The sequence below is a fragment of the Halichoerus grypus genome, chromosome 8, assembly GCF_964656455.1.
Source record: "Halichoerus grypus chromosome 8, mHalGry1.hap1.1, whole genome shotgun sequence".
Taxonomy (NCBI): Eukaryota; Metazoa; Chordata; class Mammalia; order Carnivora; family Phocidae; genus Halichoerus; species Halichoerus grypus.
In genome coordinates, this window is record NC_135719.1 from 61,770,458 (window position 1) to 61,785,684 (window position 15,227).

Genomic DNA, 15,227 nt, shown 5'->3' on the forward strand with positions numbered 1-15,227 from the left:
ACTTCCAGCTATTTTTGAACTCCAAAAAAGCATCTGCACGTAGTTCAACCCAAACTCTTCACTGGGTCACTGTACAGATTAAACAAGTGCACATAGGAAACAATTAAATGGCGCTTTTTAGTGGACTTTCTCCTCCTGACTTCATTTTGCTCACGTCAATAGTTAGTTTGCTTTTTCTGTGGCACTTTATATACAGAGAAGCTGGCCTGAAGTTACGTAAGTGTTGGGAGTTGATAATTCGGGGAGACAGTAAGACTGCATGGATCCTTGAGAATTAACCCACAATCTCCTGATCCCCTGAGGCCTTACTGCTCCTGCTCAGGACGTTTCCCCCCTTCGTTTTGTCTCTTAATTACTAAGTAAATTCACAAATACCTCTTTTTAGAACGTAAAAGGGTAGGGGCTTTGGAGCATGTTGCACACTCCTTGTTAAGACGAGGTTGAAAATTCCATTCTTGGCCCGAGTCGGTGGGCGCGAAGTGGCGCGGTCGCGGCGGGCAAGGCGTGTCCTCGGCGCGCGACGGCTCCCTGCTCGGCCCCGCCCGCCCGCCCCGCCCACGCGAGGAAGAAGCGCCGCCGGAGCGAGCGTACCTGCCGAGTGCTGTTCACTTCCTCGCCAGGTGCCAGGCCCTGCGCTCGGCTCCTCACGTGCATTCTTATTTCCTCCCCCACAACATTCCCGGTACAAGGCAACTGTCATTTCCCCATCTGCCAAGTGAGGAAACACCTCAGGGAGAGTGAGTCTCTCGTCCCAGGTCCCCGAGCGGTGGACTCGGACTCCAACCCGGGCAGCCCCGGGACTCCCACACGGAACCTCTCTTTTTCCTTTTTGGGTAGAGGCGCTATTTCGCCTCAAAATCCTCCCAACTTGGCCATCCGCAAGAGACCGCGCTCGGCCTCGCCGACCGGCAGGACCTCGCCGCGCGCCTCAACTCCAGGGCGCCGGGCGCGGGGCGCGGGTAGGAGGAGCGGCACCGCCCCCGGGGTATTTAAGCCCCGTCTGGCGCCCGCGGGGCCGGACGCTCCCGCTCCTCCCAGCTCGCACCTCCCCCTCCCCCTCCCCGCTCTCTCCCCGCGCGCCCCCACCCTCCACCCCGCGCTCGCCTGGCGCTCAGGCATCGGCCGGCAGGGCGCGGGGAGCGGGGCGCGGGCGGCGCTCGCCTCTGCGGAGCCGCCCCCCGGCCGCCGCCGCCGCGCATTGCCCAGCCCGTGCCGCCAGGGCTGCCGCACCGAATACGCCGCGGCAACGGGAGCCCGGACGCCGGCCCCGAGCGCCCCGCAGACGGGCGGGCGGCTGTGGACGTCCGGCCAGCAGCCCGCAGCATGGATTCGGATTCCGGCGAGCAGAGTGAGGGCGAGCCCGTGACCGCGGCAGGTACCGAGGGGCCGCGGCAGCCCAGCCGGGAGGGCCGGGGCCGGGAGGAGGGGAGGCCGGGGCAGGAAATCGCGGGTATTTCTCGGAGCTGCCGGGCGGGAGGCCGAGCCCTTCCAGGCCAGGACCCGGGATTGCTCCGCGCTGTGAGTTTGCTGTGAGGCTTTCCACTGCACTTGGGCGCGCGGGAGGGAGAAGAGGTGCATCTGCGGGTGGCTCTCCGCGCAGCTGCGTCCTGCAGCGGGCTCGGGTCGCCCGGGCTGGGTGGGGGTGGGGAAGGGTTCGGGAAATCCGCGTCCTGTAGTTTGCTGCCGCGAGGGTTGCAACACATCTGCCCTTTGAAATAACTTTCCGAACGCCGACCCCGTCCTCGAACCCGGGCTCCAGGGACGCTGCGGAACAGGTGACCCGGTCGAAGGCGTGACAGGGGACTCCGGGAAGGAAAGGACCCGCGGGTGGACGGGCAGAGGTCAAACCACAGCTAGTGGCTGCGGTCCCCGAGGCGGTGCAGAGGGGTTCGTCCATCGCTGCCCGGTACAGGCAGAGGAGGTCCCGGCGGAGGGGTCCGGGAACACAGCCGCGGGGGCGGGGGGGGGAGGGGGCGCGGGAGCCGGGCTTCGCCTTTAAGAGGCGCCGCCGGTTTTTCACAATCGATAGTTATCGAAGCAATGGGTGGATGCTTACTTTGGAAAAAAATGAATGTCCTCCCCCGCCTCTTCCTGATACTGAGCAACAGGAGGAAGCCACCCACAGCCTTGGGTCTACTTACGGCTGGGCTCTGCCCACCGCCACCGGCCGGCTCCACCCGCCGCCCACGGGTCCACACACCGGAGACCTGATCGCCCTCCCCACCTGTCCCCGGCTCCCGGGACCCTAGGGGCCCTGAAGGCTAGCCGCGGCCGGCCGGCAGACATGTGACCTGAGGGCTGGGACCCTCCTGGTACAGACCCGAGGTCCTAGACTAGTCCCCACTCTTCCCTATGTCACACCAGCATCCTGAGAGTGGGGGCCAAGTACCAGGAGGCACTATCAACCCAGGCGTGGGCTCAGGAACCAGGCAGGACAGCGCCAGGCACTGTGCCAAAGGCCCTACATAGATGATTCCCCTTAATCTTCACAGCATTTAGCCAGGTGGTTATCAGTTCCATTTTACAGAAGCCCAGAGAGGCTAAGTGGCTTACCCATGTCTCACAGCAGGGAGTAGCCAAGGTCTACTTGAAGGATAGGATTCCCTATCTACTATACGGTACCCCTCAGCCTCTCGCAGGGCGGCTGTGGTCAACACCTTTTTGGGTGGGTGGGAAGAAATGAGGCTGGCCAAGAGGAAGGGTGGCATTACCAAGACGCCTGTGTTGAGGATTCCCGTTTGTGTGCAAGGGCCACCTCCTTTGTGAGGTAGGTGTGGAGATAACTAATTAACCTGAGCCCTTTGCCTACTTTTATGTTTCTGTGGCTAGGAAGCAGCAAGATTTTGTTTCATAGGGGTCTTGCAGATCTCCTAACATCTTTTTAAAGTTCCAGTGGGTGTTTGTGTGTGTATCTAAGTATACCTGGAGGGGCACCTGGGTGGCTCAGTCGTTAAGCGTCCGCCTTCTGCTCAGGTCATGATCCCAGGGTCCTAGCCCCGCATTAGGCTCCCTGCTGGGGGGGGGGTGCTGCTTCTCTCTTTCCCACTCCCCCTGCTTGTGTTCCCTTTCTCACTGTCTCTCTCTCTCTGTCAAAAAATAGAATCTTTTTTTAAAAAAGTGTATCTGGAAAGCTGGGGTGTGGTTGAGGGGGGGGGGCCTGCTGACCTTGACATTTTACTGTCTCAAAATCCCAGGAACTAACATGCTGTCCCCACCCCACCCTCAGATCTCTTATGCAGGTTGATGTTTGAAGGAGAGGAGAAGGAAGCTTAGAGAAAGAGGAGGGAGGAGAAGAAGGGGGAGGAGATACTCCAGAAGAGTTGGTGCTTGGGTGAAAGGGGAGGGAAGGAGTTCTCAAGGGTCCTGTTTCTTCTCCCCCAAGCCTGCCCAGCCCAGAGTATCCCGGATGTGTGCATGTCCATTTGTGTCAGGCCTCAGCACTGACCGCTGAGGTCAGATGGGTCCTGTGAAGAATAGGGCAGCCAACTCTGTGAGCTGTCACCATGTGTTTGCACCTTGCTGTTTTCTACAGTCATTTCTTCTTTTCTGTGTGCGCATGAATCTCCCAAGCTGAACATTTAATTGACTATCACAAGCCATTCTTCTAAATGGCATTCCATCTCATTATTCTCAGTCTTAAACTATTTTTCGTGGCAAAGCTTCAGAACTAGATGCTAATTCATTGCCTTGCTGTAGCTGCATCCTGTCAAATGGAAACCCTTGTTGCAACTTCAGATACAGGTTAAATGACAGGTATGTTATCCTTAGGGGTTGACCTTTCTCTCTATAAGGAATGAGGCCTTCATCTGTGGACCTGTATCTGTGCAAGCTGGATGCATTTGTAACTGGGGACAACAGAGAAGTGGGACCTCTTCGAGTATTCATCGTGTGTGTGTCTGTGTGTACCTACCTCTTAGGGAGTTGAGATGTAAGGGCTGCATCCTCCTGAGTGGCCTTCCCTTCTCGAACTTGGAAAAAAAAAAAAAAAAAAGCCCTGCCATGACATGTACCCTATTAAGGTCAAGAGCCTGGACTCTGGAATCAGAAAGACCTAGGTTTCATTCTCTACCTGTTGGGCAAGTTACTTAACCTCTCCAAACCTGTTTCTCCCTCTGTAAAATGGGGATAGTACTAGTACCACAAGGAGGTTGTGAGGATTAAATAAAACACCACATGAAAAGTGTTCCCGGTAATCATTCAGTACATGGTAGCTGCTATGTTGTTTATCACCTGACTGGATTATTTGTTTTAAGAATACTGCTAGATAATATACCCCAGTGCTTTATAAAATGTAAATCAGTAGGCGTGTGTAACACAATTAGTATTATTGTCATTATTATCATATTAATGTAATTGCCTGAGCAGGTTTGTTTTGAATTTTCTCTTTTTCATTCTCTCATTCTCTCTGGGGTATGTGTGTGGGTGTGTGGGTGTGCACGCAGGTGTGTTTGTATGTGTGTTTGTTTGTTGGTTTGGGGGAGGTTATCTTTACCTCTTCTTATCCTCCTCATCTGCCAGCTCAAGGCACGAAGATGAGGACATTCAAAACTACTACTTTCACACCCCTTTTCCTTTAGCTCTAGGTAAAGTTGTACAAAGCAGAGAACCCCTTATCCAACCCACCGGCTAACTTGGAGATGGCCACTTTCATGCCATTTCAAATAAAAGAAGAGGAGGTAACCCTTCCCAACCAGTGAACCATTTTCCTTCAAGGTAGCAGTAGGCCCAGGAAGTCCTCATCATTCCCCTTCCATTTTTACCCATCTCAGTCACCTTCCCAGTTACAAATTGGCAGAAGAGTGAGAAAGTCTCTGAGGACCACCTACTCTTTACTGTACCCCTTTCAAGAGACTTTTCCGAAGATCTCCCCAGTGCCTGCAGTGCACTCATCAAGCAACGCAACCCTCTGCATATGAAGGTGAAGGGGGGAGATGAAATTTGTCTCGAGCTGCATCCTTTCTGTTTTTCCGGAAGCATAGGATGATGCTTCTATGTCATTCTGCTGCCTGAAACTCTACTCTGCCTTTCTGTCATTTTGGGTTCTTTCTATGATTAGGAAAGAGGCAGGGTTTATGGAACACTGGATTCATTCCAGAGACCCAACTTGGCAGTCTATCGTTTGGCAAACCCACCATCCATCTCTCAGAAATCCTAGCACTTGGTATATTAACTTGACAGTGATTAAGAGTCTTTCCTAAGAAGCAACAAGTGAGTAAACATTAGCAGTGTCAGCTTTTTCCCTTTTTGGCTTGTAAGACAAAGATAGTCTACCCAGCTGAGGGCAAACAAGCTCCTTCCACCCACAGCTAGGTGGTCCAGGGCATTCAAGCTGGTGGGGCTTCACAGCTGGGCAAGTGCTACAGAAAAGCATTTCCATGCAATGGAGTCGAGATGTGGTAGGGGAGCTTCAAAACAGTAAAAGAAATGGGAAAAAAAGCAGGCCCCTAACCCTGCCTTTGCCATCTCTCCCATCGCCTAGGTCCTAAGCTTGGTTTGTGTGAACAAAGTGGCAAGGTAGATTAGGGAGGTAGGATTCAAGTGGGTAGGATTCAATAGGTGGCCAAGAAGAGGAAAGGTGTTCCAGAAGTCAGACACCACTTGAGCAAAGGCACAAATAAGCAAGGGGGTTACTGGAGTGGAGGGCATATACTAGGGAGTACTGGGAAATAAAGTTACAGGAGTGGAGGGAGGCCCACATAGAAGAGGGTCTTAGTGACTGGTCCTGAGATGCCAGAGGAGCCCCTGTTGAGCTGATTGTTGTGCAGAGACAGGACTGACCGAGAGCTGGGTTTGCAGGAGCCACATCTGACAGACACGGAGTGTGGGACTGCCCAGCTTGGAGCCTCGGCGACCACGGGTGGCCGCGGTATCGGAGCAAGTGGTAACGCTAAGGCGAGGCAGAAGAGGAAGGATGCAAGTGCCATTTCAGAGAAGCAAACAACAGAAGTTGCTGACAGACTGTATAAAAGCAGTGCAAGGAGAGGGAGAGTGAAAGGAGAGTGGCGTGTTGAGTTGGGGTGAGGGCAGGGAAATGCAGGAGGTGGACTCCCCCACCCAGGCTTCCCAGCCCCCCCTTCTTTCCATCAGGCACTTAGCGGTGATGTTTTGCTTAAAGGCGTTTTCTCCTGTAAAAATAAGCCATGTTAGGGCACTGGCTTCAGGGGACTGTGAGGTTCTGTAGCTGGTTGATTCTCATTGTTAGATTCCTCATGGAGACTGTTGAATAACCTTTGTTGACTGAAAGATTGACAATTGATGGGCTGGCCAACCTGGGACGGAGACCATCTGGGGATGAGGTATCACTTGCCTGTTAGTCACTGTCCCGTGTCTTGTTCCTCTTTGTGGACATTTTCAGGGGCCTCTGCCTTGTCCACACAGTGTCCTGTGACTGCTTTAAGGGGTCAGGACCTTGTCTTGTGCTTTCATGTTCCTGAGATTTTATGGGCGTAATAAATGAATGTGCATCGTGAGGAGCCTCGTGGGAACTCTGCACTGAAAGACCAGACAGCCAGAAACCTTTCCTATACGGTGGAACTGCCAAAGCTCTCCTTCAGTATTTTGTTTTGCTTCAGTATTTTAAGATTTCTTTTACTGTCTGGGACCCTGTGTTGGAAAAGTATGGGGAAGGCAGAGAGGTAAGGACACCGTCCATTCTGTCTTCCAGGGCTTAAGATCAGATGGAGAGATAGGACACATATACTGATGGCCACAGCCTTACACCAGTGCATGAAGACTCCTGACCCCCTGGCCCTGGGACTATACCCCGGCCAAATCTCTGTTGTCTTAATAACAGCCACTTTCCATTGTGTGCTTTATGGTTATTCTTGTACATATCTCATCTCTTGTACTGGATTGTTAGCTCCCTAAGGGCAAGGATTGGGTCATTTTCACCTGTATCACCTCCCACCAACACGATGGATCCTGAACACACTAGTAGGTTTCTGGCTGGCTGGCTGGCTGGCTGGATGCATGCCTGCATGGATAAGTGAATACAGGCATAGCTCAGAGATATTGCAGGTTCAGTTCCAGACCACTGCAATAAAGCAAATATTGTAATAAAGGTAGTCCAATGAATTTTTAGGTTCCCCAATGCATATGAAAATTACATTTACACTGTGTCATAGCCTCTTAAGTGTGCAATTGCATGATACTTTAAAAAACAATTTACATACCTTAATTTAAAAATACTTTATTGCCGGGGCGCCTGGGTGCCTCAGTCAGTTAAGTGTCCGACTCTTGATTTCAGCTCAGGTCATGATCTAAGGGTGGTGAGATGGAGCCCCACGTGGGGCTCTGCGCTGGGTGTGAAGCCTGCTTAAGATTTTTTCTTTGTCCTATCCCCCCCTCAGAAAAATTTTAAAAAATAATACTTTATTGCTAAAAAATACCATAATCTGAGCTTTAGTGAGCCATAATCACTGACCACAGATCGCCATAACAAATGTTAATAATAATTTAAAAGTTTGAAATATTGCAAAAGTTACCAAAATGTGACACAGAGACATGAAGTGAGCAAATGCTGTTGGGAAGATGGCACTGCTAGACTTGCTCCACCAGGGTTGCCACAAACCTTCAGTTCAGGAAAAAAAAAAAAAATCTGCAAAGTGCATTAAGCGAAGTGCAACAAAACGAGGTATGTGTGTTTATGGATGGATGGATGGATGGATGGATGGATGGATGCTGTTGTAGGCTGGTTCCCCAGGAAGCAGACTCTGTGATAGAGGTCGGCATGTAGTGGGTTTATTTGGGAAAGGAAAGGAGAGGGGAAGGACGCTGGACTGGGCAGAGTGAAAAGTTGAGCTGCAATGCACACCCAACAATAGCCTCCAGCTCTGGAGCTAGAGTAGCCCTTCGGAACTGTTCTGAGTCAGGGTTCGGGGCCAGGCCTTCATGTCCCCTTGTACAGTGGTCAGTCAGTCATAGATGCAGGCCATCCCAAGGAACAGGCTGTGAGCTTGGGTGCAGCTTGGGCTATCTGCAAGCCCCCAGCAGCTTGCGGCATGCTTGGCCGTTCATTCTCCAGGAGGAACCAGGGCAGTATATCGCAACATCCCCCGCAGGTGGTCCCCAGAATTCTTCAGGAATGGTTCATTAGGGATGGCAGCCCTGTCTACCGGCAAAGCTCGGGATAGTTGTTGAGCTGTACATTTTATCTAGACCTCACTAGGACAGTTTAGATTGCCAGATGAAATTAGCCATTCTAGACCTCATAGTTCTGCACCCACTTGTTCAATCCAGTCAATCCAAGAGATATTGGCTGATCATCTGTTTTGTGTTCAGAGGGGTACAGGGTGCTCTGGTGGCATTGAAAAATGGAATTCGATGGGACCCTGCCCTCTAGAAATTTGCAGCTGTGTTGGGGAGAGAAAACAGCCACCCAAAACTGAATCTGCCAGACTGGGTGGCATCAGCAGTAAATGCTGTAGGATTTGGAGCATGGGGCATTGTGGTTTGGAGTGCTGGTGGGGAGGCTTCATGGAGGAGATGGGCCTTGAGGGTAGCCTTGAAGGAGTGAAAGATTTAGATGGGGGGAGAAGAAAGAGAAGTTGGCAAGGCCGGGAGCCTGTGAGGAGCTTGGCCTGACCCAGTGGGGATCTCCTCAGTGGACTAGTGGGACAAGGGAGCTGTCATACTCAAAAAGGAAAATTGGGTGTCGTGGTGGTGCTTGTAGCCAACGTGTAAGTTTCTAGAGATAGAACGAGAATATGTGTGAGTGTGTAAATATAAAGCCCTATTTCCTATGCTATTTTTCTCTTAAAAAATACGGCACCTGTTTTTTTATTTGTCAGCAAAACCAAATTATAGTCACACTTTCCGTTAGCACTCGCCTCTAACTGGTTCCTTTTCCTCCAGAGTTACCATTGGCTCCCACTTAAATTCACATGCAGATCTCTATAAAGACACTATATACATAATTTGGTTTTGTTTTTTTCAGTCACTTGGCTTCCAACTCCATGTAAAATGCCTGTGTAGGTGGGTGTTTGGGCTGTATTCTGTGCAAGTATAGAAATAAAGGATAGAGAAGAATTTAAAAAACAAGTTTCCTCTAACAACCTAATCTAAGAAAACATATAAGGAGAGTGAGTACCCTTGTCCCCCACATATATTAAGGCATGCCAAAAAATTGGTTACTTTTTTATACATCAGAAATGGAGTTTTTTAAGCAGTTGCATGGTCCAAATTCTGATGCTGCCTTCAAACAGTCTTCACGTTCATACTGGGTTTCCTAAACATCATTGCCTGGGAATAAATTTGAGCCTGTTCATGGAAAATCTAGTGTGCAGACTATAAAAATGGAAGGCTTGGCGGCACAGAAAGTGCTAGACACACCCTAATAGAAACCAGTATTTTGTAACTCGGTTCTCCAGAAAAAAAGAGGAGACACTTTGGCGGTGTCCAAATACTGGTTTAAACTGTCGAAAAACCGCAGGAGCAGCTGCTAGCTTGTAGGGTCTCTTCTCAAAAGTAAAATATGTGGGGTGCCTGGGTGGCTCAGTCGTTAAGTGTCTGCCTTTGGCTCAGGTCATGATCTCAGGGTCCTGGGATCGAGCCCCATATTGGGCTCCCTGCTCTGCGGGAAGCCTGCTTCTCCCTCTCCCACTCCCTCTGCTTGTGTTCCCTCTCTCGCTGTGTCTCTCTCTGTCAAATAAATAAATAAAATCTTTAAAAAAAAAAAAAAAGTAAAATATGCTTTCTGTGAAACTGTTCTAACCCTGAAAGGAAACATTTTGGTGATACGTAGTTTTATGGAGATTCCTAGTTGATATTTTTATAGTAAAGGCATCCAATTTCATGCGTGGGAGGAAATTCTGTCAAGGGCTGTTCTGGTGAGTATGCACATGCAGCGGGCCTAATCTGGGGCCTGTGGGTTATGCTGGGAAGGTAAACAGAAATTTTGGCATAGAACATGGGAGGGAGATGATGGGGCCGTCTGCAGGGCAGGCCTCGGCAGCAGCTCTGTCTACCACGTTCCAGTCCGCTTCCTTGGTGTCCTGAGGATAACACTGAGACAGTCAGGGAGAGAAGACTGGGGTTGGGGTGATAGAGGAGAGGACGTGGGGTTTAAGAAATTGTGGCAAATACCAAACAAGATGAGAAACTGTGAGGATGGTCTTTGCCAGCCAGAGTCCAGTCCCAGAGGGCTAGTATGGAATGCAAAATAATAGTGGTGTTTTGAATTTTACTTATTTCATGTTGACTAAGCACATACAATGTGTTCGAGACTGGATTGATTGTTTATATGCTATTTAACCCTTATACCAGCCTTCTGGGATGGGTACTAGAAGTAACTTCATTTTATAAACTGGGAAACTGAAGCACAGAGAGGTTAAGTAACTTGCTCTGGGATGTGTAGCTTGTCAGTGGATATGAAGTCAGGCTAATTCCAACTGCTCTTGTATGAGGTAGATTAGGTAGTTAAGTGGATGGATACCACCAGGCTCCTTTGTATCCCCAACCAGCTCCCACAGGGCCCAGAACCCTGACCATCAGGTTCCTTCATGAGGCTCCTTCTGTTACGACATTCCATCTCCAGAAGGCCCTGTGTTAAGCAGCAGACAATACCTGCATTAGCCCAATAGCACATGGGCAAGGGTTGGCTGGCACAGATTCAATCTGATTCAATAGCACATGGGCAAGGATTGGCTAGAGCTGGTGAAGGGTGGTTTGGGAGGGAAGATGGGGAGAGGGGCACAAGCTCCTGCCAGGGAGAGAAGGTCATAGAAGGACTCTGCAGCTGTGCATACCTCTAGAGCCATGGGACGTAGCTGTATGTAGTGAATGTGGCAAACACTGAGACGAGAGAAGGATTGAAAAGCAGAGTCAGGAGAGGTGCTGAAGACAGACAAACATTCCTTTTATCAGAGTGTACTTAAGCTGGGTCCTCAGTCACTTTTTTCCCCCACTCCAGCATTAAATCATCTCCAATATAGAATTCCCAGGGCATGGTGACCCGTTGGATTCGAGGATGAGCGAAAACTCAAGGATGATCCTGCCTCACAGCGAAGAGAAGTCGAGATCCAGAGCTAGATGACTGGGGTTTGGATGTCCAGGGCAATCTCTTACTTGCTGCCTTTTAGTAACGTTAGTTTCTGACCAAAGGAATGCAAACTCATGGTAGAATATGTAAAAAAACAGTACAAAGAAGAAAATTAGATTGAGCCCTAAGAATAGATGTGCTTTTCCGAAGCCAAAAAGCAATCCTGAAAAGATGCAAGGGAGCTTTATTTGGGGAGGGAGCGGGCTTTTTAAGAGAACAAAAGCCCCCCTTCTGCTATGTTTTCTTGGGACACTAAAAACTGGTTGTGTTGCCAGGTGGTATCAGAACCAGAACTGGAGGCCAGATCCTCTGGTTCCTCTGTCCTTCCCAGAAGACATACATAATTTTTTAAAAAGGATCAGAGTTATTCTGGATGTTGGGATATCAAAGGGACCCCTGCTCTGTGTCCTTCCAACACTTTGTCCTGGGTTCTTGCTACCCCCTCCCCACCAGGCACATCTGCCCAGAAGTCAGGTCACCACAGGCCCACACCAGGCCTTACCCTTCTGCCTGGTGCACTCCTCCCCCACAGTCAGGAAAGCCCTACACAGAGCCCTCAGAGGATTTTTATATTTTTTAATAGCCAAAACGTATTTACTAGGTTTTATAGATGCCCAGTGACAATTGCAAAGGTTAATTTACTTTTGAGTTTAATAGCTACCAGCTTCAGGGAGAGATTTATTGACGTCTAGTTCTCCAATTATGTTTTTTTATCTTTGGTTAGATGGACTGTTTTTATAAGGAAACAGAGAAATTTGTTCATCTGTGTTAACATTTCTACCCTTAGGATTTAACTTCATAATTCAGTGATTCAATCTCAGTGAAACAGTTAATACAGAGTCAAATTTTAGAGAGCCCAGAGCAGTATCCGATGGGAATTCAACAATAATTTCTTGACTTTTTTTTTCCTTTTGACTTCTGCAACTATATATAATCCTGGTTTTCCTGCACCCTTCCTCCATTGCTCCTCCTGTGTCCATCATTAATGCTTTCTTCCTATGTCTCCTCAGGCTGAGCCCTCAGCCTGGTCTTTTCTGACAATACACTTTCATTTGGGAGACACCATCCGTTCTCCTGGCGCAAAGCCAAAAATTCCCAAAGCTGCAGTCTCGCCCGGTCCTCTCTTCCAAGCGAGAATCATGCCTTGCAGGGCTTCTGGGCCTGTCCTCCTCACTGGCCAGGAGGCCCCTCAGCTCAGCACCTCCACTCCCAGACCATTCCCTCTCCCTCAGCTTTTCCCAGCTCTTCTGTGGCCTCCTCGGCCACCAAGTCGAACAACGGTAAAGTCCTAAGAACAATGAAATACCCTGTACCCTTGATCCATGGCAAAACCAGGACATGGATAAAGCAGGTATTATTATTCTCGGTTTACAGATGAAGACACAGAATCAGAGATTACCCCAAATCACAAAACAGGTGGTGAGTTTTCACTATTGAAAACTGTACCCCCCAAGATGGGGGCAGCAACAAAGCTACATATCCAACCTAAAAAACAGTATTCAGTCAGATAGCTACTGAACGATTAAATATATAATGACATTTCCACACAGCAGAATATTATTCAGCTGTTAAGAGAAATTAATTTGAAGAACATCTAATAATATAGGGAAGAGTTTGCATTATAGTGGATAAAGAAAACTTGATAATCTGTGATCCCAGTTGTGCTACATACATGCATATACACACATTATATGTACATATATTTATTTATACACGCACACCCATACGTACATACACATACATTCCTTTTTATAGAGAAAAGGGCCAGAGACTCCCTTCCATTCATTCATACACATAAACTTTTAACTTTATAATGCTGGAACAGAATTAACCATTCTGTATGATGCGTTTATGGGTAATTATAATTTCCTTCTTTGTACTTTTCTTCCAGAAATTTCTGCAATGAGTATGTATAACTTTCAGCAGGAAATGTTATTTTCAGAGCAACAATCAAGTGAGATCCAAGGGCCTAGTCCACTGCTCATCCTGTGGGCTTTGTTGTAGTTTTGTCCCAGTTCCTCCCTCCATCTTCTTCCTTGAAACTAGTTCTTCTCTCACTTGCCTGTGATCTTCTTTCACCTCAGACCAGTCCTTCCCGAATCCCTCTCAGGGCTCCTCCTGGTGGGGGGCATGTTCCAGGCTTCTCTCCTCAGTCCTCTTCCTGCTCACCCATTGCCCAGGCTTTGGCTTTCCCCTCTGCTTGGTGCCTCCCCCACATCACTCTGTCCCATCTGGGCCCACCCGGCCTAGGCCTTGTGGGCCCTTGTGCCATGAAGAGGAAGTGTGGACCGTCAGAGTGGGTAATGAGCTCATAGATTTGGGGCCCAGACTCTGGCACAAGGCACCAGAGCCTCTCAAGCCGAATGCAGTGCTGGAATGAGCTTGTTGACTCAGCCATCTTGGCCCTTGAACATAGCCTCACTGTCGCTAGCTGATTGTCATTGTGTGCACCTGGCATCCTGACCCTCATTCCCTCCATGACCCTTTCTCTGTCCCTGACCTCTATCCCAAATATGAATGACTTTCACTTTCCTCTTTTTCATTTACACATTGATTTTGTGTCTTTATTACTTTTACAATTAGTAAAAAAGAGGGGTGGCGTTTAAAATCCTGTTCTAGCAGGATTATTAGTTTTTAGGCGGTATTGGTCTGCTACCGCCATTGGTCTGCCATTCCAAAAAAAAAAATTATTATTGAGGAGTTGTATGATATTGAATATAATGTGTATCTATTTCTAAAGGAATTAGAAATTTAATTGAAGATTTCTTGTGCATCTTGGAGCTGAAAATAAGAGACATCGTGGCCCCAATATTCTTTACTGCCTCCCTATCTCCACCTTATTCTACTCTAGCCAACCAAATAGGGGTAGGAAGCTTATAGGAAACAGAAGTGCTAACCATTTAGATTCATGTTTATCAGAATTTTTAACCTAGTTTTAAACTAGCTAGGGCTAATGGTATTCCCCATCAGCCACAATTTTGTCTACTTTCTTGGTTTATATTATACAAAATGATTATTTTTACCTCTTTTCAGATATAAAAATATATATTGACTATGTATTTTCACGCTTCCAGAAAAGTTCATCCTCCCATTTAAAAAAAAAAAAATTACTTAATTTTCAAGTGGAAAGCAATTATCAGTTCTTTATTAAGCAGCCGTATCTCCTTCTTATCAATTGTGAGTGAATATAACCACTGTGATTTTTAAAAGAGAGATCAGAAAATAGGAAAGGCAGAATAATCAAGATAAGAGTGAATTCTTAGAGAAAGTAGGCATTTATGCCAAGAATGATGGATGATAGATACATCCTAAGACCAGCACTTGTAGTAAGCACCCAGGTGTTATCTCCAGAAAGTTGTCATCAAATACCCCACCCCGGGCTTTCCATTCACCCCAGGAGGGAGGTCAGTGATGGACTGAGGCTCATGGGTGGGATGAAGATGTCTCGTTCCAACGATCCTTGGGTTTTGTTTGTTTCATTTTTGTTAAAAAAGAAAAAAAAAATCTCCACATAAAAGAGCTCTGCCAAATTGTCATAACCCAATGAGAGTAACTGGAGTCTGAGCAAAGTCTGAAGATGGTTGATAATTAGGGGCCAAGACTGTCTTAAGGCAAGCTGGAGGCCGGCAAGGACAAAGGGCAGCTGGTCTGGACATAAGGAGGTCAGGTCATGTGGCAGGGAGGCCAGAGGGACAGGGGTCACAAGAAGGGCCATTCTCTTGAGTTGCTAGGCTGGCAGCGGGCCTGCCAGTCATGGCTGCCCAGCCTTCTTGGGCCTGTTCACCTGGAGGGTGGTCCCTCTTAAAGAGTCCAATACTTTGAGAAAAGCTGGCTCCCCAGCAGGGGCCTCCTGACCTCTTACCTCCTGCCCAGAAGCAAGTCCTCCCCCTCTCCTCTCCCCTTCTGTCCTGTCTCCTGGGCCCCAAATCTCTGCCTCATCCTTGATGCTCCCCTTCCCTGCAGCCTCTCCTACCCAGGTGCTTCTCTCCATTTCCTCTGCCTGGGCCCCCCACCCACCTCACCAAGCCCTCCTGGGCATTAAAGGGACGAAGGCAGGGGAAACTCCGAGACCTGTGCCCATGACTGGTCATGAAGCAAAGATCTTCATAACCAGGCCCTTTTACCAATGGGCTAGTTTTCCAAGCAGCAACACCAAGAGCTAAACAACAGTGGTACAATGCCTTTGAAT

The 15,227-nt window shown here is 48.7% G+C and overlaps 1 protein-coding gene across 1 annotated transcript in view; it reads left to right on the plus strand.

The window, feature by feature from the left end:
• Window positions 1-1,077: 1,077 nt before the first annotated feature.
• The window catches only part of TNFAIP8L3 (TNF alpha induced protein 8 like 3), a 36,061-nt gene continuing 21,911 nt past the window's right edge, over window positions 1,078-15,227 (plus strand). Inside the window, exon 1 of the mRNA XM_036116614.2 lies at window positions 1,078-1,375. Coding sequence (XP_035972507.1) covers window positions 1,324-1,375 — 52 coding nt within the window. The 5' untranslated portion in view covers window positions 1,078-1,323. The remainder of the gene's footprint in view (window positions 1,376-15,227) is intronic.